The 23,572-nt window shown below is 42.9% G+C and overlaps 2 protein-coding genes across 7 annotated transcripts in view; one reads left to right on the top strand and one right to left on the bottom strand.

The window, feature by feature from the left end:
• The window catches only part of scaper (S-phase cyclin A-associated protein in the ER), a 60,378-nt gene extending 40,572 nt beyond the window's left edge, over nt 1-19,806 (bottom strand). Inside the window, exons 1-20 of one of the 4 annotated variants that reach the window (XM_035156049.2) lie at nt 18,381-18,761; nt 16,943-16,993; nt 15,656-15,773; nt 14,329-14,405; nt 13,579-13,776; nt 11,169-11,269; nt 10,440-10,556; nt 9,208-9,335; nt 8,514-8,800; nt 7,650-8,012; nt 5,721-5,888; nt 5,542-5,608; nt 5,328-5,445; nt 4,862-4,973; nt 4,305-4,445; nt 3,901-4,056; nt 3,669-3,811; nt 3,465-3,546; nt 3,226-3,378; nt 1,730-1,837 (exon numbers count right to left, since the gene is read on the bottom strand). In XM_035156049.2, the coding sequence (XP_035011940.1) occupies nt 1,730-1,837; nt 3,226-3,378; nt 3,465-3,546; nt 3,669-3,811; nt 3,901-4,056; nt 4,305-4,445; nt 4,862-4,973; nt 5,328-5,445; nt 5,542-5,608; nt 5,721-5,888; nt 7,650-8,012; nt 8,514-8,800; nt 9,208-9,335; nt 10,440-10,556; nt 11,169-11,269; nt 13,579-13,776; nt 14,329-14,405; nt 15,656-15,773; nt 16,943-16,993; nt 18,381-18,434 (2,742 nt within the window). In that variant the 5' untranslated portion in view covers nt 18,435-18,761. Of the gene's footprint in view, nt 1-1,729; nt 1,838-3,225; nt 3,379-3,464; nt 3,547-3,668; nt 3,812-3,900; nt 4,057-4,304; nt 4,446-4,861; nt 4,974-5,327; nt 5,446-5,541; nt 5,609-5,720; nt 5,889-7,649; nt 8,013-8,513; nt 8,801-9,207; nt 9,336-10,439; nt 10,557-11,168; nt 11,270-13,578; nt 13,777-14,328; nt 14,406-15,655; nt 15,774-16,942; nt 16,994-18,380; nt 18,762-19,490 lie in introns of those variants that run through there. The other 3 variants (XM_035156048.2, XM_035156050.2, XM_035156051.2) reach the window with 3 other exon arrangements.
• Nucleotides 19,119-23,525, top strand: rcn2 (reticulocalbin 2). 3 transcript variants are annotated; one of them, XM_035156063.2, is made up of 9 exons: nt 19,119-19,188; nt 19,278-19,345; nt 21,062-21,202; nt 21,298-21,400; nt 21,792-21,988; nt 22,077-22,190; nt 22,285-22,378; nt 22,476-22,615; nt 22,783-23,525. In XM_035156063.2, the coding sequence occupies exons 3-9, from the start codon at nt 21,062-21,064 to the stop codon at nt 22,924-22,926; spliced, it is 933 nt and encodes a 310-aa protein (XP_035011954.1). In that variant the 5' UTR covers nt 19,119-19,188; nt 19,278-19,345; the 3' UTR covers nt 22,927-23,525. The 3 variants fall into 3 exon arrangements, with proteins under 3 accessions (XP_035011954.1, XP_035011953.1, XP_035011955.1); XM_035156062.2 differs by lacking the exons at nt 19,119-19,188; nt 19,278-19,345 and adding an exon at nt 20,508-20,611; XM_035156064.2 differs by lacking the exons at nt 19,119-19,188; nt 19,278-19,345 and adding an exon at nt 20,625-20,669.
• Nucleotides 23,526-23,572: the final 47 nt, after the last annotated feature.

Below are 23,572 nucleotides of genomic sequence, written 5' to 3' on the forward strand. Positions count from 1 at the left end.
TGAGCCCATGAAAGAATACAGCAGGAGATTATCTGTGGGATTCACAGCAGTGTGTTGGTGACGTATCCAACACGCAATGGACGCAAAACTGAAAAAACTAAAATTATACAAATTTCTCAAAATGAAAAAAAGAGGAGCCATATACGTAGAAGACCCTGATAAAGTTGTCAACTTGGAAAGACAAAATTCGAGAACTTTAGGTGATCCAGACCGAATGCCTGCGTCTATGTGCTGTTGTGCTGTATGGGTTACTCCCCATAGGCATTAATACATTATGTCCTGCCTCCTGCATGCCGCGCCCACCTAGCCTGAACAATACAGAGATTTTCCTGTTATTGAGAATGCGTCTGGCTGTAGGATCTCCTGTTGCGTTATTCATATGTGAAAGACAAACTGCAGAGAAAGTCCGGACCCCATTATGCTGACATTTTCCAGAGTTCATGTCTGAAAACGGCATAAGAGAAACCAGGTATTTTAAGCCATCATGTTTAAAGGTGATCAAAAAATGATGTCCTGAATCCATGCATATACATAACTGCATCCTATCAGACCAGAACAGCAAAAACACGGATCGCAATCCCATGTGTTCTTCCTGCAAATTCATCCAGTAATCCGCTGTTGATAATCACTGTTTCAAATTCGCCAGTCTTCCAGAATGACAGAAAATGACTGAATGTGAAGGCGCAGGGGGGGCGATCGCTGCCTACTTCCACAGAAAAGCTATGTAGTGACCTCTGCATGGTCGAGCCAACCGTCTTCATTTTAATTAAAAATCTTTCATTGCACAAAGAGTTATGGAGCTGCAGTTTGAAATAGTTGGCAGTAGCGTGAAAGAAATTAACTTTAATATAAATAACAAGGGGGGCACATATAAGTCTGATCTAAACAAAGTCTTTAGACAAAGGTTTTTGACGACATGATTAGCTTTCACATATAATAAGAAAAATAAGTTCTGGGAATTTAAATATTAAAGATTGATCAGTAATAGCCCAGACTAATAACATATTTAATTCATACTGTCAAGTAGGTTTAGCCAGATGTGGGATAAGACAAGGACGACTTGAGTTCAGCATAGCCTTAAACTCTAAATAATTTGTATTGACAGTAAAATGCAATGTGTATATGAAGAAGTGCTCATATATGAATTGTTTATAGGGCTGTATTGGTGAAGTGCTTCTCTCCATTGCCTTGTTTATCTACTGTCAAACAAAAAGAATGACCTGCATTTGGAGAGGAAATGATTTAGAGTGAAGGAAAGAGGGGGTATCAATTATTTACCACTGAAAAAAGCTTTGAATGAAGGAGCTGCCGGGGCCAAAGGTGCTGCATATAGCACCAACAGTTGTCAGCCTCACAATGAGCTGCTGCTGAAAGCCAATCTCATATTGCAGCCTGAGAGAGGTTACCTTGCATTAATGAGCTGCCTTCCCATGGAAAGCGCTCCATGACAAAAACAGCCTGGAGACAAGGGGGTGATGTCACCCCTCCACTGAAGCACTGAACCCGAACTGTGTACATTTCAAGGCCCATTTGTAATCTCACAATGCCAGCAACAGAGCCGTGGCTGTGTACAAGGGGAAGCATAAACAATAATAACAGCCACAACGTAAAAGACAACCACTGTGTCTCTTTGTCTTTTTTTACATGACACAAGCAGGAGCAGCGGTGCAGAGTTCTTTGACGGGATAAGTGGATGTTTGTTCGTGGCAGGGTGTGGTTTGATACGCACCACTTCCTCGTCAGAGAGCTCCCGTCCCTGGATGCTGCTACTGTCTCGCACAGCCTGTTGGTGCGTCTTGCCCTTGGTGTGGCTGAACAGGTGCACCTCCGAGGTGATCTGCAAACACAAACACAGCGGTCAGAGGTCACTGCTGCGGACACAATGGAGACGGGAGGCAGGGAGGGGTCAACAGAGCCCCATGGGACGCTGGTGAAACGATATACAACATGGGCTCTTCCATGGGATGTGACCTTGCCTCTTCCAAAACAACATTTAAATGAAAGGAGAGGAAATGGGATTTGACATGTCCAACATTTAGTACTTAAATAGAAGTTGAATATTAAAAAGAGTGTTTTCCCAATAATGTAGTTGAGGTCATAGATAAATAAATGCAGTTCTGTGAAACCGTAACAAAAGAGGCAAGGTTTGTTTTCTCATCTCTGGAACAAAGCCCATTTAGAATGGTTTGTGTTTAATGTCATTAAATAAAGTGCTTTCTGCTGACCCATCCATGATCTCTGGTGTCAGATGCTGGCCAAGGTCATCATGCGTTTTAACAAGATTTCCTCATGCACCCCCCCAAACCCCCTTTTTATCTGATGCTGCTTTGAGGACTCAAGGTGTTTCACCCTTGTAACCGTGGCAGCCGCTCCATGAGAGATAAACGTGTCTGCTTGTTGGAGTTGCTCATTCAAATGTGCCCTCTTCCAAAAATCCTCTGAATCAAATACCAACCAGCATCGTATATGCATGCAGCTGAACAAATAACAAAGAGGAGCTACTGCAGTAAGAGTCTTTTTCTTTCCCTTACATATATACACACCAAAGACACACTGTAGACTGTATATAAAAGATGAACGACATGTCTCCTTTTCCTCCCATGATCTAGAAATGAAGCCAAAATGTTTCAGATACGAATGTTGCCATCTTGCACCAAAGGCATCATTTAGAGGCCGAGTCTGTGCAGTAGTGATCGGCAGATGGAGCTGTGGAAGCAAGGTCCCGCCAATACATGCGCAACTGTGAGTCAGTCTCAGCTGTCAATCATGTTTCACCCCATTTTTATAACATGGCCTCATTCAAATTAAAACCAAATTTTGAACAAATGTCAGTATTATAAGAACTACCTTAAGTAACAGAAACCATCTATGAGAAAAAATTCTGTGACGTGTACGCCAACTTTTTAGGTTGGGCCATGTCCACCAACATGGAGGAGGATAGGTTAATGACCTGTACTGCAGCCAGACACCAGGCTGTGGCTTTGGCGTTTTGGCTTCACTTTTGGGGAGCTGTCATGTCGTCCATCTTTATATACAGCATGTGATAAACACACGTTACTTTCACTTTAATTACAATCTAGGATAATTTGAAAGTAATGAGGATTTAGTAAAAATTCCTGTGCAATGATAGAAGTCATAGTTTGCTGATAAATTCAACACTGTGTATACAAGTCAAGGGCACCAATGGACATCAATCAGCCCTGACACAGATAAAACTGTACATACCACAATGCAACACAGGGAGCACTGTTTCTTGCGCTCGTATGGTGTCAGTTTGGGGGCGTAGTCTGTGTTCGCATGTCGACCACTGCTGAGCTCAGCAGCCTTCTCCTTCCTCTGCTCTATTTGCTCCATGTGCCTACGGCTGCTCTCATCGTGCTATGGAAGAAACCAGAAACCAGGGGTTATTTTGGAAATGGGGATTCCTAGATTATGTTTGTTAGAGAAACAAGATAGAAACTCACCTTCATCTGAATTTTCTTCTGTAGCTCCTCCATGGCCTCCTGTTGAGCAGCACTAAGCGCAGCCATACGCTCCTCTCGGTCTCTTCAGACAGGATGTACAAAAAGCAGTGTGAAACCACAAGTTTTTTATTGCTCTACTGATAAAAATCAAACGAGGATTGGTGCAGCCACTTGTGTTCACTCCCATACTGAAGCGCTACAAACCTGGCCCTTTCCCTGGCTGCATCTTCTCTCGCTTTCTCTTTTTCCTGCCTCTGCTGTTCGATACGAGCCTGCTGCTCCTTCCTCCGCATCATCAGCTCTTCCACTCTCGCCTGCCGCTCTGCCTCAAGGACTCGTTTACGCTCCTGCAGAAAGAGTAGAAGAGAATGAACATGTTATGAAAATTATTTGTGGAAAATTTCAATTAGAATGGACAATTGTTTGTTTGTGTCACCTGCACAGCCTCATCTCTGGCCTGCTTCTCCTCCTGTCTCCTCTGTCTGTCCTCCTGCAGCTCATTTAGCCGTTGCTCATACTCATTTAACTTGGCCAGGGCATCGTGCCTCTTATTTTGGGCTTCAAGAGTGTTGATGAAAGCAATTTCATTCACCTGTACAGACAGAAAGTAATAATGTGCAGTGTGTAAAATTACAAATAAACATGTATGCATACATAAATAGAGAATGGGGAGGTATCAGTTTGCCTGTATGCAGCTTTAATATGCCTTCTATTTTTTGTATCTGCTAATGTAATAATAGGTAATAAAAAGGTATGACAGCAGATGTCCACTTAATTCAGAAAACGTCTCAGCTGTCACATGCATATTGTTACAGCTTTTCAGGGGATCCCCTCCTTTACCTTGGCCTCTTCTTCTTGAGCCTTCTTTACAATTGCCTGGAGCTGCAGCTCGCGTTGTAAGTCTGCATGCAACAGCTTTTCCTCCATCATCTTCCGACGTTGCTCCAACAGCTCCTCCTTCCACTTCATCACCTCCTTTTCCTGTAGAAAGTGAGAAAGAGCCAGAAGCTGGAGTGTTAAAAATATGTACAGCACAGACAACGGATTCTTGATCTGTCAGTTGCTACCCACTCCAGTGCGTCCCCCGTGGGATTAATGTGAATATACACCACTTCATGCATTTACGTGGTTATCCTGATTTATTCTAGGACTCACTCATCTCACTATGGCTTGGAGAACAAAAACAAACTTCATGAAAGGCTGTTGATTTTGGCTAGGGGGTCTCTCTCACGACCGTCTGCGGCCAGCTGGCCTGGATGCGACTGGAGGGGGTTATAATATTTAGTGATTCTATCAGGCAGCGTGCTGACAGAACCTCTCGTTGTGAGCCAGACTGGCCGTAGCTTGCGAGGAGTTTCTTCAGGGTGCTTTCCGTCAACTTGGCGCGGTTTACTCACCCTCTCCAAGAGCTTCTGCAGCTTGAGCGTCTTTTCCTCCCGGAGTTTGTCCCTCAGCTGCTGCGCCTTCAGCTGTTTCTCCTCATGTTTCTTCTTCGACTCTGCAATCGTTCTGTCAAAAACACAGTAACAAATCATTCATCTCTTTCTGTGTCCTTATCAACAACACGCAAGGCAGACACAGGCATCTGATAGACACTACAGCCTGTTTAGACATTCTGGGTGGTAACCTATAAAGAAAGAGGTCAGATGTAGTAAGTGGGTCTTTGACTCTGAGGCTGCTGGGTTAAATCCTTGTCAAATTAAGATGAGGGGATTGCATATGAGTAGATTGAGGTGCTGCTTAGGGAGGCACTGAACAAGAAGAGAAGCTGATTGTGTAGATACTGTGAGTGTGTGTCAAGAAATACACTAAGCAGGCAGTTTGAAAATGGACCAACTACTGCATATAGAAAATGTGTTGCACCTTTTGCGCGATGGTGAGGACAGTTTCTCATGCATGTGGATCCCGTGTCCGGGAGGCCGAGCAGGTTCCTCTTCTACTATCTCCCCCCATGAGGTACCCTGACGCCATGGCTCCCGAGCTTCAAGAAAGTTAAGCAAAGAAAATTAAACAGACATAAATATGTTTATCAATAGGAAAGAATGAAAGTTTGGTGTTTAGATGTTGACCTCCATACCATCATAATCTGCCAACATGTCGGTCCAGTCAATATTGACTCCACAGCCTCCGTTGCCAATGCTAGCCTGTAAGGAGTTGGGTTTTTATGTCAATATACAGTAAAACACCTAAATCAAAACTCACTGATGCCCCCGAAAAAGGGCTAAACATTAAAAGTATAAATGACTTGAATCTTACAGAGAAGTCGCTTTCGTTGTCAGTCTCCAGGTCATTGTTCTCTGCCAGAATCTCTCTGGTCAGCTGCTCTTCCTCAGCGATGGCGCTGGCGATCGCCTCCTCGTTGGCCTTTTCCAGTCGGTCAGCAAGCTCCTCTTTCTTGGCTAGTACCTCTGCCATGGACTGGGGCTGAACAAATGGCACAGATAGCAGCTCACACCCACATTTCCCATTTCATAATATATCATTGTTCAAACCAACAAACACCAGAGTCACAAGATAATTGGAGATCCCAAGCAAATTAATGCATTAGTCCAGCGAGATATACTACATTAGTAAAAATTATAATTGCTTATTTTGCTGAATGTGTCAGGTAATCGTTTCTAATATGTTTCTCCTCCCAATGATCCTATTAAGTTGAGAAAATATGTAAAACACAATGCATGTGTGCATCACTGAGAGTCAGGTGTTTTATTTTTCTAGTCAGTTAATATAAAATTATGAAATTTTACACAAAGTATTTGGGGAGTCCTACAGAGTATTAGGGCCACTTTGACGGGAAGAAATCCAGAGATTTTTAGAATAAAGTCATGATATTTTGAGGATACGTGTCTTTGCCATTATCAGAAGATCAGCCATTAAAATGAGGAATATGGAGCAACCTTTTAAATTATAATTTGGTTTACGGGTTTCAAAAATAACAAAATACTTAAAGTTCTGGTTCATCAGTACCACATTATTATAAGTGTCAGGACTTTGAAAAGATTGTGCAAGAAACTGTCTATTCCGGTAAAATAACTACACAGACTCGGAGGAAATAGCCTCTTTTGTGGAGGAAGAAATGTTGTAGTAGTCAACTGCTAAGCTATTGATGGTTACATCTGTATGCTAATCAAAGGGGTTTCGCAGTTTCTCAAGAAACATTGAGATCGGTTCAAGATCCAGAGGGAGTGCAACTTCGGCGTGGGTTCTCCTTGCTGTTTTTTTCTTTAAGATGTATTTTTTTTTTTTACTCATAATATTATGACTTTTTACATTACAACTTTATTCTTATAATCTCAGATTTATTTTCTTCATATGACCCTCATACTTCGTCACAGGTGAGTAGCACCTGTAAGTGTAAGAATACATTTTTGTCTGATTCGAACTTGGGTGCATGATTCAAAGATTGAGGGGAACATCAAATCAACCCAGTCACAGTTTGTACCACACAATCACCACAAGAATTACAAGTGAGGAAGCATTCCATATTCATGCAGGCCACGTTTACTGTGAGGATGAAGAGATGGTGGAAGGAGGCCACTGATGGTTCTTCTTTGTGAAACTGGCAGCTTACTTCAACCTTTTAAATGTTTTGGGAGTTTATACATTTTCAAGGTAATAATAAGTGTATAATTTAAAAGGTAAAACATTATAGTATCCTGTGGAAAATATTTGACGTCATAACCATTGCTTTGGATTTGAGCTGAAGTGTTTTCTGCAGGGCGCTGACAGTATCTAACTTAGAGGTGTAGGTATCTTTGATTATCTGAACGAAGCTCTGTTTACACTCACTATATGATGCTAAACAATAGTTACTGAAGTAGGCAGACGTTGTTGACCAATGACTCCACACTGGGTTGAACAAAAACTGGAAATTCAGTCTATGTTTGGCTGCATTTTTTTGCATAGAATTCTGAAAGTGGCCAAAAATAACTAAAAACAAATTGAGAGATTATTTTTTTGGGGCAACACCAAGGGAGCACTTGCTTTCCTACAAAAGCCACCTACAGACAGCTTTTCTTCAGTGAATGGTGCTGTAACAACACTGCACAGAGCTATGCAGTCTTGCCTGCACATTTGGTCTGGCAGTTTCTTAAGATTGACTTTGTTTAGGCGCTGAAGGACCCTTGGGGAATCCCTGGCCCCCCGCCCTCCCCTCCCTCTGCTCCTCCATCTCTCAGCACTCACAGTAGAAAGCTCTGTGGGGTCCAGCACACTCTCCAGTTTCACCGCTGCCATGGGAGTCTCGGCCTGTCCTGGAGCAGATGTGGCCATGCCCCGTGACGCACCCTCCTCAGCCGCGCTGTCCCGTAAGACCAACAGCGCATCGAGCCCATCCGTCTGGGGTGGATCTGGGGATGAGCAGCGGGCCAGGGAAGGGACCGGGACTGGGACCGGGACTGATAAGGTAAGGTCTGTTGGTGGGACTGTGGCTGAGGACAGGGCGGGCTCTGGGGCATGGGAAGGGGTATGTGCTGCTATGGGGGGAGGCGCGTCCTCACAGGGTGCGTCGACACATTGCCCCAAGTCTTGTACACTCTCTGCTGGGGGCTGCACCGACAGTCACACACAAACACACGCAAACTCAATTAAAAACATGCATATTTCAAGCAATTCATGAGAGCAGTAACAAAAAAACAACAATCAGACCAGTCAACACACAGCTGGTAACACAATTCATGCAGGGAAGCTGGTACTAACATGCCCTGGACATCCAATTATGATCAATTTCAGTAGATAGATTACAAATACTGATTTGCATTTAAAAATTAACTGCTTGCTATAACACACTCTTACCAAGTGTGTCTCGAGGCATTGACAGACTATATAATGAGAGCGAAAATTGGTTTTCTGCCTCTAAAATGTCAGTGTACAATCAATCGCCTTAAAACTGATATGTCTGTCTGGACAGTGCCTATGAATACCATGGAGCCCAAAACAAAAACAAATGTGGCTGATAAAACGGTCTAATGTTACCCAGCTCCTCGTGAATAATTGATACCCAGGGACTGCTCAGAGAGAAAGACGTCACAATGTACTGAACCTCAGTACCTCCATCGTGTGCCCATTCTCCGGACCTCCTACGCTCCCCTGGGGGTCAGGATCCACGGGGTCTAGCTGCTCAATGTCCGTCTTAGTCGAGTCCTTTTCCAAGGGACAGTGAGGTTGGAGCTTCTGCTCTTGCTGCGGTGGCAGATGTGGCTGGTCTTCCTTGTCGCTGTCCTGTTTTGGGGTGACGTGAGCCAAGACAGGACTGACCATGGCAACCATGGCAGCAGAGCGGGGCCTGGTAGTGCGTCCTCGCTGGACAGTCTCCCAGCCCTCAGCATCCTTTTTACCTGGAAAACACATGAAGCACTCAATCGATAAAGCAGAGGAAGATATGTTACTGTGTTCTCTGTTGTGAAAGAAACCACATATACAGAGCTGCTCCATCAAATCAAATGAATATAGATTCATACAATAGTTTTCCGAGGAATACCAAATTGATATTCATCCAGATTGCAACCTGGCCCTATTTGGCTGCTCCGACAGGACAAGAACCCGTCCTTCCCATCAAAGCAGCCTCTCAAAACAGGCATGTTTGCATCTACAGACTACATTTAGGAACCCTGGACATTTGCCCTAGTCTCTTGTTGTTTCAGACTGGGCCTTTGTGGACTTTCTGTATTTTATGTTAATTGTCATACTGCAAAAATTTAATTTAAACAACAAACCGTTTACATGGGGTAACAGAACGTCTTACCGGGTTTTTCTAATTGAGATGAGTTCATTTGACTGGAGTTGGGGACGAACTGAGTGCTCTTCACTCGGTCTGCCCAGCTGAGGCCTGTGTGGGAGAACCGGGCTGCAGCCATTGATGGTGGAGGACCGCTGAATATGACACATACACACATCATGAATGAAAACAAGCAAATGTGGACCTACTGAGTGAAGTCTTTAATGTCAACAGGTAGGATTTTCAGCTTAATTAAATCCAGTCAGAGAAGCTTCTACTGTGCTGCCTGTTAAAGAAAGTTCAATGGTCTGAAGAAAGTGGCTCCCTCCCCCCCAGCACTCTCCATTCTGAGATAGCCTGGAATTGTATTGGGCAACGGACCTCCATCATGATCAATATCCATTTCCTGCCGCATCCGATTACAGAGCAGTGCACATATTGAACCCATGCTTCAGCAGTCTTTAACTGACACTTTCATCTACACCTTCAACTGATTCTATGGCTGAAGAGTGAGAGAGAGTCAACAAATTGCATTAAACAAATGCTTCGGCCTCAGCAATCAATGACTGTATTGCTTGATAACAGTTTGTTTTTTCTAAGCCCTTAAAAAAACAAGCGTAGAGCATCATAACAACTAGGGATGGGTTTATAACAGTATGCCTCAGGATACATTATTAATCAAACAAAAGTTTCTGTTGGTCTTTAAAACCAAATTGAATCCCTAATAGTGACAGAAAACAGTGAACCAAACTGGGATATGACAAGGAATATGCCGCGTTCAGTCAGGCACTGAACTCCGGATAATGTCCGAATGAGCCCATTTGGGAAAACAGCAGGAGATCCTACGGAGGATTCACCACGAGCTTGCGTGTTGATGATGTTTCTAACACGTGTCAGACTCAAACATGAAAGAAACTAGAAGAAAACAACTATGTCAGAATGAAAAAGAGGAGCCATACACTTAGAAAACACTGACAGAGATGTTAAGAACGCTTTTGGAGAGGAGGGTCAATGCCAGCATCGATGAGCTGTAAACATGTGATTTCCACAGCAGAATTTGTTTTGTTACGTCCTGCCCCTGCCTGATGCTCCACCCCTTGCCTGAATGCTCCAGGGTATTTCTGTGTTGTTGTGAATGCATCTGAGCAGAGAATCTCCCACTGCGTTGCTCATCTGTGAAAGGCAAACTCCAGAGAAAGTCCGGACATTCTCCAGAGTTCATGACTGAAAATTGCTGGAGTGAGTGTGACAGAGCTTACCCAAAGTTGATGTTACGACGTACACCTGAAGAAGGAACCATCCTGTCTGCAGAGGAGCTTGGCATCACATGACGTCCCGGAGACATCTTACGCACTTCCCATGCTAAAGACGTGGGCCTGAAGCAAGTGAGAGTGGTAACAATTACACTAAAACACTAATTATACCATAATAATATAGTTGCCAAACACACACACACACACACACACACACACACACACACACACACACACACACACACACACACACACACACACACACACACACACACACACACACACACACACACACACACACACACACACACACACACACACACACACACACACACACACACACAGGCTTGGCTCAAACTTTGTCAAATAAGTCGAATGGCTGATTCACTTGCAGCAATTTATGCAAAGAATGGATCATGTAAAAGTTTCAGGTTGTCTTATTGATTAACAGCATGCTTTAAAACGGACAAATTGGGAGACAGCGCTCTGAATTTAATTTCTTAGTCAATTTACGGTTGCAGTGGTCACTGTGTTAAAGAGAAGCCAATAAACTCTGGGATCACTTTGAATTAAAGCCAAGGCTATTGATCCGTTCTGTTTGTGACTCAAGGCCAGGGGACCAGACACCGGCACTTCTACTTTTTTCCACAGGGAGCAATTCGAAGAGGAGAGTGAAAGAAAGTGAGAGACAGAAGAAGAGGGTGAGAAAAAGAAAACAAACAAACCAAAGATCACCTGTTCTGGGCGTCTGTTTTCTCCAACTTCTCCTGAAGCTGGATCCAGTCGATGAGAGCTTTGAAATCCCGAACGTAGTTGTTCAACATCATCAAAACCTCCTAAAGACAGAGTCACAAGAGGAGAGTGAATACGCAGCACGTTTTTAACAAAAACATGAAGAGTAAAACCATGAACGAGAGATATGCTGAACGAGGGGGGGGGGGGCGCTGAGCTAATCCCAGCTGGCATTGGGATACACCTAAACATGTCACCAATCACAGGGCCGATATAAAGAGACAAACAAACATTTACGTTCACATCTATGGGCAAACTCATAGGATATCCCCATTCAGCCAGCAGCCTTATAACTATATAGCTATTTGCTACTTGGGGTCCGTCAGAGGTTCAAATATTTCTAGAATTAGCTTGACAAAAATTATTCAAGTAGAACTATAAATATAACTATTCAAATGCATGTTAAGAACCAAAGTCTATTGTACGAGTGAGAATGATGAAGAGTGTTGCTGAAAACACACATTCTTGTGCAAGCTCAAATGCATGATTGAATCGTTTGAGGAAGAACAGAGCAGGAATATTCAAAGTGTCAAACGTCTATTATCTGCAAACAGTGTTGGTTTTCCAGAGGTGGCGGGCGGTGCAGAGCTTTTTTTCCCCAGAGCTCTAATGAAACAGAGACACAGCTGATTGATGTGGAGCGTGAAGGGAGTGGTAATTGAGAGTAAAGCTTCACAGTGCTTTTAGTTAATAGACGAGTCAGGCCAGTGAAAGATGTGTCCAGCAGCAGGTCTGCTGATTAGAGCTGGTTAACAGGCAGCGACTGTTGCCGTGGCCCGGTGTTCATTTGGTAATGAAGGCCAAGAGGCGGAGAGCTTCGCTGCACCTCTGACAGATACACCAACAGTGACTGAAGGCATCATAAAGCAGCTTTCAGCGTGTTAACCGGCACACTTACCTAAATACAACCCTCACATAACATTTCATGAGGAATGACAAAAAGTTTAACCTTCCAGGGGCATTGCCGTAAAGTGTGATGGGCAGTAAAAGCCCGTGGTCCTCACAGCGACAAGAATGAATAGGTACAGCCTAGGTCGCTGTTACTGACCTCAGGTAAATAATTAACTTTTCTGTTCCCCCCCCCCCAACTACTTTAAATTAGAATTGCCTCTGTAAGTTCCCTTCAAACATGATTCAAAACTGACAACTGATTCCGACCACATGAGAATACAGCATACTTTTCTTTCCTGTTCTAAATGATATGTCTAATAAATCAGGTGATGGGATAAAGGAACAGTTTATAGGAGCTAATTAAGCCTGGGGCCATGGAGTAGATAGGTGTGGGCATTATTTATAATCATACATGAATCACTGCATGTTCAACAATTTCCTTCTGAACAGGAAACATTATATTAGGTCAGTGCCAAGTTTCTCATTCTAAGTGACAAAAAGCATTACAGCAACAGCCTTGGCAGCGAATTAGGCGTTACTTCCTGTTGATTATGTTTTTGTGCACTTGTTTTTCGATGGAAAATTGTTAGCTGAGAACAAATGCAGCCCACAGCCACGCTGGGGGATTGTGGCTGGGGGCTATCAGAGCACTTTGCTTCCCCTCCAGATGACTCCATCATCTATCAGTGTCCATTAAGGCAAAGTTGGTTGGGGGGGGGTGGATTATGAACAGCACCAAGCTCCCTGGCCATTAGACAGCATTAGGGTGTGGAGAGATACAGTGGTATGAGGGGAAAAAAACACCTCGTAGCCAGATGTCTGACACAGGCCAAGTGACAACAACGCTGATCAGACCACAGGGAGCTGCGCTGTGGCACTGACAGCAAGCCGACCACACCACAGGGAACTGGGCTACGGTACTGACCGCAGAGCGTCACCAGAACCATGCTCAGCATAATGCAGCATGGCAGGTCAATCAATAAAACACAGGACCAGCAGGATCATGCCAGTGTGCCCTGGAGCAAGATCACAGTGCCATTTTACAGCTAGACCGAAACAAAAAACACATTTCCAGAAAAAGACAATTGTGTCAAATATGCAGTGGATTTTAAGAGGTGTAGACTTTTCAAAAACAAAAAAGGAGCCGAGATGCCAAACAACAAACACAATGTTGTACTGTTTACAGTCTGTCATCGATATTCAGTCCACTGAGTCAGGCCTGTGATAATTCTCCTGCCAGCAAGCTTTCAGAGAGCCCCTCTGACATAAAGCAGAGATCAGGAGGAATGTGAGGGAGACATTTCATTCTGATCTCTGCCCCCCTCTAGTGTTCATAAATGATACCACACTTAAATCTCCCCAAAAAGTCATGTTTGGTGAGGTCAAACCTCGAACCAATTGATTCTGAAAGTGGAACATTCATTTCTGCTGGGGTTTAAATAAGAAAAAAAAAAGAGCTCACCTTGCATTCCACGACACTCTGATCAGATTCACAGGTGACGTAAATCTCGTCCACTGCTCGGCGCAAGTTGTCAAAGAGGAACGCCCAGTAGCGCGCTCGCAGGTCCACCTTGCGAGGCTGTCTGGCTTTGATGGGGCTCTTTTCTGCCACCTTGTCCAACAAGGCACCGGCTGTGCCTTTACTCTCCACACCAGCATTCTGTGGGGACAGGGCATGAACCACACATTATCGTAACAATAACATAGTTATTACAATGTCATGTAAATCTCTTAACTGTTTACATAATGCAGCCACAGCAGTTTTTTTTCTTTTCATTTAGACAGGGGGTGCAGCTGTTGTTTTTACTATTACCAATACCGACCATGCATTTAGAGAGATTTCACACATAAACCCAGTATTTTCTACCAGAGTGAGTCACAAGGTTTTAAATATTTAAATAAAAACCATCAAAATACATAGAAACAAAAAAAATTTATAGACATAGTTAAATACTATTTCACTTGTGCAGTCGGTAACATTCACATAAGTCTCCTATAGCTTTTTGCAAATTTTACAAACTTGCACAAGAATAACTACTGGATGTTAAGTTACTGATTGGAAATCAAGTGCAATTCACACTTCAATTACAGGACTATTCTGCTTTTACAACTTTTTCCAAAACTCCTTCTCCATGAGTGGCTCTGACAATACTGCAACAGCTGTTAGCTTGTCGAGCAGTGCCCTCTGGTGGAAGCAGATGATGATACCAACCTGTTTTTTATTCCTTCGTTGACCAGAGTTGATCCTCTGAACCCTGGAAATGCCACTGGAGTTGTTTTTGGACTTTGCTATGTGTAAAAGAGAAGAAGAAAAGCTTATATACAGTCAAAGTGTAAACACATAGTCTAGTCCACAATCAGCATGCTCTGGTGATGGTCTCTAATCAAACCACTTTTGGAGTTATCAATGATATGATTGAAATGTGTCAAATGTGCAATAGTAAAGACAAAATCTATTCAGTTGTGCCAAATCTTTACAAACCAAACAAACATATAAATCCATAAACAGAAGTGTGGCAGATTTCTGGCCTCAAGATGTAAACTCAGGAGCAGAAAAGAAGCTTGAATAAAAATAACTGGACCAACAAAGAAGAGCGACAGTCAGATAGAGCTAAAGTGAGAAGGCCCTGATGGGGATTTCAGAGTAGGCCGGCTGAGAGAAACGTTCTCTAACTAAAGCCTAAAGTTGTCCTGGGTCCTGGGACACAACATTGTCAAGCAGATAATCTAAAACGTTACCATCTTTACAGAGGAAGGTATGTTTTTAGCCCTGTCCGTTTGTTTGCTTGTTTGTCAGCAAAATTATGCAAAAAATAATGGACGAAATAACACAAACCTTGGTGGAGGAATGTGGTTTGGGTCAGAGAAAAAAAAACACATTATATTTTGGTGCAGACATTTTCACTCATTTCCCAAGGAATAATAATTCATGGATCTTAATGAAAAAAATAATTAGGCACATATAGGGGATTGATATCCATGTGGAATTTGGCACAGCTTGACTCAATCAAAGGAGACTGTTGGTCTTCGGTGGAGGTATGTGCTCTATTTAGTGCCATTTTCTATAAACTAACAGGGTTTCAAAAATGATATCACATGGACGACGTAAACAATATAAAGCCCATTTCATAGTAATGGGTCATGAATTGGGTGTAAGCTTGTTTAGCCTGCACAGGAGTTTCTCAGCAATCTGTCATTACATTATCAGGCTAATCTTGACGTGAAAAATGATCACTGTGTTCCAGCAGATATTGTGTTTCATCTAACAGCCCGGCCTGTGAGAAGGATCAAACACTGCGGTCACTGTAAAGCAGCTGATAAATCACTGAAATCCTCCACTGAGCCAAAGAAACACACCTAAAGTAAACATCAGCAGAAACACCTGCCACTGAACAGTAAAGTCTGGAAAATGAAAACGTTGCACTCAATTTACTCCTGTGATGTTAATACGAATCTTTAACATATAATATATATATATAAAAAGCAAAATAATAATATGTTGGCTGTGGAAACAGTTTGTTTTGCGTGCAGCAACCGACCTTCCTCCTCTCTGTTCTCCACGGGAACACTCCAGGCAATGAGGTTTCGAGCAGCACGACCCTCTTCAGCAACTATCTTCCGCACTTTGTCATGGCTGGTGGAGCGCTGGAAAGACGCCTGCAGGAGAGACAGAAGACGTCAGACAACAATTAGATGTGCAACTGATTGATTAGATGAAGTGACTTTCAATACCACATGATCTGCTGCCAAAAACAAGGCTAATATCACATTAGGTCATTTTGAGAAATATGATATGTTGCAAGACAAACACAAGGTGACTTCTGTGGAAGAATGGACATGAGGCCAAGATGACTTATGTTGTCCACCGAGTTCATCACATACTATATTGTGTCACATTATGGGAATAAAGACAAAAATGAGGCAACTTAAAAACATCTTCACATTACTTGAATAACCTGATTTGTGGTCAGTTTAAATGAGTTCGGTCAGAATTTGTATTTTTATAATTGTCAACAAATCCTATGAAAACACCAAAACAAGTATTTCCTGAGTAGCAAAATCCTGATATACTATAACCCACCATGATGTCACCCCTTGGTTTGTGAACTGCTGTTTTGAAGCCTCGACTTTGTGCATTTTGTGTTTTTTAAATAAAAACTAAAAACTAGAAGTAACCATATTTGGAGGATGTGAGCTTGATGAGCTCGAGGACACAGCATGCCCACCTTCACCTGCAAACTGCACCCATTGGACGGTGGTAGCTATAAACCACATAGCATCAAGATCCCAGTGCATTCAGGGCTTCATCGTCTATTTGACTCTAAATGGGACAATAACTTACAAAATGAACTTCATGCTGTATTGAAGAAGAAGACTTTAAATTAAAATTACATTTAACCTAAATTGTTTTACTGAAGAGTTATCCAGTAAAAGCCTTAACTATGCAATGCTGTTGCTATGGTTACATCCATTTCAACACACTGACCAAAAACAAAGTGCACATAGTACATTTAACAAACATAAATAAAAAAGGCATGAATGTCATAAAAAGGATAGTTAAATGTAAAAGGTAGTATACGCCTGTCCTATTCTCAAATGCAACTCAAACCTTTTCAATTAAATTACTTATAATAATTACTAATTGCCACTAAATTTTTGTTATTATTATTCATTATTAGTCCAACCCTGGTATGAGCTTGTGAGCCAGCGTTGATGCCACAGCACAGCACGCATTAAACATACTGTATGTAAAAATTTACAAGAAACAGCTACAGGCAGAAGCTCTAAACTAGCATAGTTCCCAGCATGCATCATGGTTGACCTACACATTGAATATGCATCAATGAGCTCGACTTTAACCTCGGGTGCAGCAGACACTGTGGAAACAAAATAAATGATGCAGAAGTTATTCTTCGCAGCTTTTACTCATGTGAAATGAAGATGAAACATGGCATCAACATGTATCCTGTATCCCCATGGCACAGAGAAACATATGTTACTGAAATCTCAACAATCATAATAACAACTGCATTTACAAAGCAACCGCTAAGACAAAAAAATTCACAATGTACCCTGAACCGTCCTTGTTATCATTTGTCTTTTTAATCTCACGTCACTACAGTTGGTTACACAACAACAAAGAAGCTAATAACTCCATGCTCATCATTGTTGATCCTCCACTCGCTATGTTCTCTCTCTCCAAACAGAATGGCCTGCACCGCTTCTCTGTATTGTTCATGAATGGTTGAAATCCAAGGGTGACGGAAATCCAGACCAAAACAACGCTATTTTGGTAGGACAACTGCAAGATGTGGTTTCAGATTTAAAATACATCGCTACCTCTGACCCACACAAAAATCGAGAGCTAGCTCTCCTCTTAATAGTGAATGAGTCATGGAACAAACCGTTCTCTTCTCCCCTGGCTGTCTCTCTTGAGCAACACTATTCAGGCGAAAAAGCTACAGCAAAATGATGCCTGCATGATCCCTGCATTTGAATACACAGTATGAGGGATACAGTTCTTCTCTAAGAAGAAAACAAGTGATATTTAGTCTGCTGTTTGTGTAAAAAAACTATATGCAATAATGTTTTCAGAATGTACTTCAGGGGTATTAGAATAATGTGAACATGGCTCATTAGGCATAACACGTGTAGAAACAGCATGCGTGCATGGGTCGGATACTATTTAATGTCCCCAAGGGAGATATCCAGCTGACCTACTTTTGCTGAGCAGAATTCTTTACATGTCGAGTGGCCTGAGCTATATTCTGCCGAGCAGAACCAGGCTACAAAGGGATACAAAAGAACCCCAAACAGCACAGGTCCTGCTGATAATGAGCAAGAACTAGAGGTGGGTCAGCATCAATGCCCCATCGTGCATCAACACAAAGTAGATATTTACTCTATGTTTCCTGAGCTTGACAGCCCAACAACTGATGGCTGTCTGAGAGTGGCAGTCAGAGGAGGGGAAAAAGGCTTAAAGCAACATTCTCTTGATCCACTTAATCAGCTGCAAACAAGCTGTCTCCTGGTCTGCACAGTAGACAGTGAAGCCCAACTCCTGCTATATTCTCTGGCCAGGCAGTCCTACTTCCACATGCACTAGAGAGGGTGCTTATTTTATAGACTGTGCTGAGTAAGGGGCAAGTGTAAGGTTTCCCTTTGGCAGGGTCAACAAACAGATGCAAGCAGCAAGACAGAGGGTGATATCTAGGTCATTAGGACAGACACAGAGGAAAAATCAAAAGATTAGAGGGTACATACAGAGAAGAAGCACAGTCTGTGAGCAGGCTCCTCGTCCTGATCCGCCCCTGACATACTTTTGCAGCCCACTTCAGGCAACCTGTTCCCCCTCACCAGCAGTGCCACTTGTGCAAGGTGACGTCGTCATCTGACGGCAGGACCAAAATAGATCCCTACTGTGTAGTCCACACTGCTATAGCAACTTGCCCAGCTGTGTCAACTCCTCTTCCAGTAGCGACTGAGAGGGACAAGTCCCCGGCGGCCCAGGCCCCTTCTTAGGCCCACCTCACTGCTGCTGCTGTCTATCTGCCTTGCACCCTCTTCTGCAGCTTCCTATATTTACAGCATCTCTGCACTGCTCTCCCTGCTGCCGCCACTCTCACTCTGTTTCTCATCTCTCACTCTCCCTCCGCCACAACACTGCGCAGTCATGTGCACACAGCAGGCCTGCTGCTCGGCCCCCCCAACCCATGTTGCCAGTGATGGGGGTATAGCTGCAGGCACAGTGAGGCAGAGAATGTGTCTGTCTGTCTGTGTGTCTCTGTGTGTGTGCGTGCGTGTGCGTGCGTGCGCGTGCATTAGCCACACTGAGTGATGCTCTGGATCTGATTGGTCTCCATGCACTCGATGATTCATGGGCTGCTGGGGCGACGAAACACATGGTTAGTGTTTGTGCAAATGGCACAAACTTGCTAACCACTGGCACAATGAGGACTCGCTGGGGGAGCAGGATACCTCATCATCTGATGCAGACTCTTCCACGTCACTCTCGTGTGAGCCTTACACAGCGTTCCTCCTGATGTCACTACCACGCTTTAATGATAACATGGCAAGTACACTTACACACAAAGACCTCACAAATCATTTGAGCCTAATCGCACATCTCACAAGGTGATGATGACTGTCATGTGTTTTTAGGCAACAGCACAGCGGGAAGGTGAAACATCAAAAGGCCATCAGAGCTGACAACACCACACCTCCACGGGGTAAGGTGACCCAAAAACGCTCCTTCACTAGCAGAGCAGCTAGCTAGACGCACCCCTCCTCGGCTGCCCAGTCACTTAGCTCAAGCTAGCTAGCGGAGCATCTTGACTGGGACGTTTTCAGCCAAATTAACGGCTCGCCTCTCACCTTCAACGCGGATGTGGGTGTATTCCTGCTTTTGCCTCCTCCATGCGAGGAGCCGGGGCTGTTGCTGCCAGACCTCTCCCTCCCGTCCCCACCTTGGCTAACCCTGGGGCCGAGGCGGTGCTGCCCGGCGCCGCGCCGTCGACCGTCATGGCGGTTGTCTTTGGACATCGACCCGCGGTGCTTTTTGAATGCTCAGGTGGCGATAGCTGAAAGTCTCCGTTTAAAGTTGTCTTGTTGATGGACAGTCATGCCAGACGGGGAGGACAACCTAACCGGGAAGTCTTTTCAGTTGTAGTTCTGACTGGCGTAGGGCTCATCCAATGAATTCACATTGACACGGAGGCAACACACGCACCAGCCAATCAGATACAGAATAACGGGTGGGACAGAGTCTCACTGGGCGGGACTTAAGACGGTCTACCATGGCAACCACGATGATCGGGCGGGACGTTTGTTTGATTTCCTCAGCGTAAAGTCAACTACAGAGACCGGAAACAGTGAGCCAGCCTTCAAAAGAAAAGGCGTATTGTTGAAAAAAATTAATTGAAGAGAATCACGCTCACTACACCGTCATACGCCTGCACTAGTTGTAACTGTACACAGCTTATGGTAACAGTTTGTTTCAATTTGTAGATACAGATGACTCAAGTTATTTGCACCACCAGACGGCTATCAGCACCCCTGAAATGGTTTCAACTCAAATTGAACATTATAATCATTTAAAAAAAGGTAGACATTATTATAGAGCTGTTGTATCAGTTTTACTTGAATGTGTCTAATATACTGCACTTTTTGTGCAGAATATCAACTTCATTGGATCCTGCATTAATAGCTAAATAGCAGACCCGGTCTTGTACGGGGTCCTGTGTCAACCTCTGATTATGTTTTTATGTATTATCATTATTTCTTTATTATTTTTTGTCTATAATGTGGAGCATCATATTCCCAAGTGTTCAGGATTTTAAAGGGCTGTAGTATATATATATGTATGTTTATATTAGCTTCATTCAGTAGATTCCATTATAACATGACACTAATTCTGAAGTTTAAACCCGGAAGTACTTTCCTCCAGAATAAATGAGAGTACGTGACGTCATCATTTGTGTGGAGAACTTCTCACGGTAATAACAACATCTTCTACTCACATCTAACATCTTCAGCTTCGTCTCACTAACTACAGTAAAGGCTTATTTTTTATGTTTATAACTGCGTCTATTTCTCCTGCGTCTACTGTTTCAGTTTTACCCTCAGATCTGCCGGAATGTCTCTGTTTTAATCCCTCTCTGTCAAACGTGTTCAACACAAACAGGAACTAGAAACAACTAAATCAGCATCAGTCTTTCTATCAGGCTCATTTAACTATTTTCTGTGGAGTCGTCAGGTTTCATTGTGACTCAGGACGATCGAGAATCACACGTTAGGTTTAGTCTGTCTGGACTTTCACCAGCAGATGGCCGCAGGGTCACTGTTGAGCTCTGGTCATTTCGGTTTTCACCAAGCAAGTTGAACTGGAAGTTTAAATTCACTAAAAGCCCTTAGTTGTTTGTTGCATTCATTGTGTTGATCAACAGATGGCGTCCTCTGCAGTGCTGCTGTTGCTGTTTCTTCAGTTTGGACTTGGACAAACTTCTCAGAAGCATCTTCATGAAGATCATTACATTGGCCAGCAGCACAACCCTGAACACGACCTGAATATCTTACTGGGAGAGCAGGTCAGTGTTCATTTTGAATACATTTATTTTTTACACTCTTCCGTTTCATTCATCGCCTGCTCACTCTGTGCTTCGCTCATTTTCTCCACTTGTAGGACACGGAGGAGATCAAGAAACTTAGCCCCGGAGAACAGAGGAAAAAGATGAATGAAATTGTAAAGAAGATCGATACAAACGCCAACAGTCTGCTGAGTGCAGGTACATTTATGTTTCATTCAATTTTAAGAAAGATAGTGAAGATGAACATAATTGATTAAACTTAAGTGCCTGACTAATATGGATTTTTGGAGGCCAATGTTGATACTGATATATCAACCGATATATATATATATTAAACAAAAATTTGCAATGATTCCTAAAATATCGTTATCAAACCCATATTTTACAGTAAAAATAAACAATTTTTATTTAAAAAGCAATCTTTTCTGCCTTGTGTATTTTGTAAAATAAAGGTTTTCATATTCTAGCAAATGAGCAAACATGAGAGCAGATACCAATATGTCTGTGAAAGGCTCACTTCAGCTGATTATATTGATAGGGCTCTATTAGACTTCATGCTCGTCCTGCTCTGTGTTTTTTTCTTCCACAGAGGAGATTACTCTGTGGATTCAGCACGTTTACAGAAAATATGCTCTGGAAGATGCAGAGGAGCGATTCCCCGAGTTTGACACTGACAAAGATGGCGCTGTAACATGGGCGGAATACAACACGGTTGCTCACGACCAGCTCATCAGTTTAGATGACAGCACCATTCTGGAGGATCCAGAGCAAGAGTCTCTCAGACACGTGGGCTCACTTTCATTGTTCAGTAAATATTCATGCTGGGCCACATCCTAAATCATGTGAAATTAAAGCAGGCTCATATCTACTTTAGCTCCACCTGAAGGAGAGGAGGCGCTTTGACTTTGCTGATGTGGACGGCAGACCCGGCCTTAATGTAACAGAGTTTCTCGCCTTCACACACCCGTCTGAAGTGGATCACATGGCTGTAAGACAAGTTTAACTTCCTTTTTATTAGCAATTATAAGAGTTTCATATCTGTTTCATGCCACAGTTAAATAATCAATTTTTTTCTCTGATAGGATTTTGCCATTGAAGATGTGTTGAGTGAATATGACACAGATAAAGATGGATTCATCAATCTAAGGGAATTTATTGGAGATGTCCATGGTGATGGTGAGGACACAGATTTTTTTTAAAGCATAGAATAATGTGTTAACTAATTGCTTTTTCACTTAAGCAGAGTTATCACTTTACTTATTTTTTTAATCAGAGGGTTCCCCTTCGCAGTGGGAGATTGAGGAAACTGTGCGGTTTAAAGATCTCTACGATCAAGACAAGGACGGCAGGTTGAATCGAGAGGAGCAGCTCCGGTGGGTTGCGCCTAACAGCTACGGTTCAGCAAGAGAAGAGGTAAAGCCAAAATTGATCAACGTTAACAGGTTTAAACAATAAATTGATGAGCTTTAATACATGATGTATTGGGATGATCCCTGGTATTTCATTATCTGGGATTTTAGGATAAAAGTTCCCTCTCTCCTAATTCCTATTCCTTGTTTTTGATTCTCTGTTGTCAACAGGCTCTTCACCTCATCAAGGAAATGGACAGCGACGAAGACGGGCAGATCTCGCAGGCGGAAGTTTTGAAAAATCAAGAGACATTCATGAACAGTGAAGTGACAGACTATGGCAGACAGCTGCATGTATCACACGATGAATTATAACTACAGTTTCTAAGCTTGTTGTAGAGTTTTATCATTTGATTCCACATAGGTGTGATCTAGTTTATTTCCTGCGTTGTACGTATACATAAGTCATGGGATTCACTCTGTGGAGGGAGATGTCCACATCTGACTGTGATCATTGCATTAGCTCATGAAATGAACCAATGAACAGGAAACATCTATTGCAAAATGCCCAGAGCGCTGTTCAGGGCCTCACATACACAGTGAATGCAAATTATGAACTTCCCAAATTGTGTGTGTTGCAGAGATGTTGTATTATACAGCACAGCAGGGGCTCTCAAGCTTTTTGAGTTGTGACCACCAGTATTATCAGTCTGGTGCACGTGTTTCTCTGCATTGTAGTCTGTTATAATTCTTTACTTCTTCATTCTTAAGCCCAGACCTTTTGGTCTTATCACTTTAAGAGTAGATAAGTAAGGAACATGTTGCATTCTGTGATATATATATATATATATATATATATATATGGTTTTTCTCTTCAGCTGAGCAATCGGGCAGAACACAACTTCTGGCGGCTCACGGGGTCGTTCATCAAAGTGCATAAAGCCAGTTTCACAAAATAAAAGTTGTTAAGTTTGTTGAGTGAAGTAAAAACATTTGTGTCCAAGCTTTAACTCCTGTCCAC

This window comes from Hippoglossus stenolepis, chromosome 5, assembly GCF_022539355.2.
Source record: "Hippoglossus stenolepis isolate QCI-W04-F060 chromosome 5, HSTE1.2, whole genome shotgun sequence".
Taxonomy (NCBI): domain Eukaryota; kingdom Metazoa; phylum Chordata; class Actinopteri; order Pleuronectiformes; family Pleuronectidae; genus Hippoglossus; species Hippoglossus stenolepis.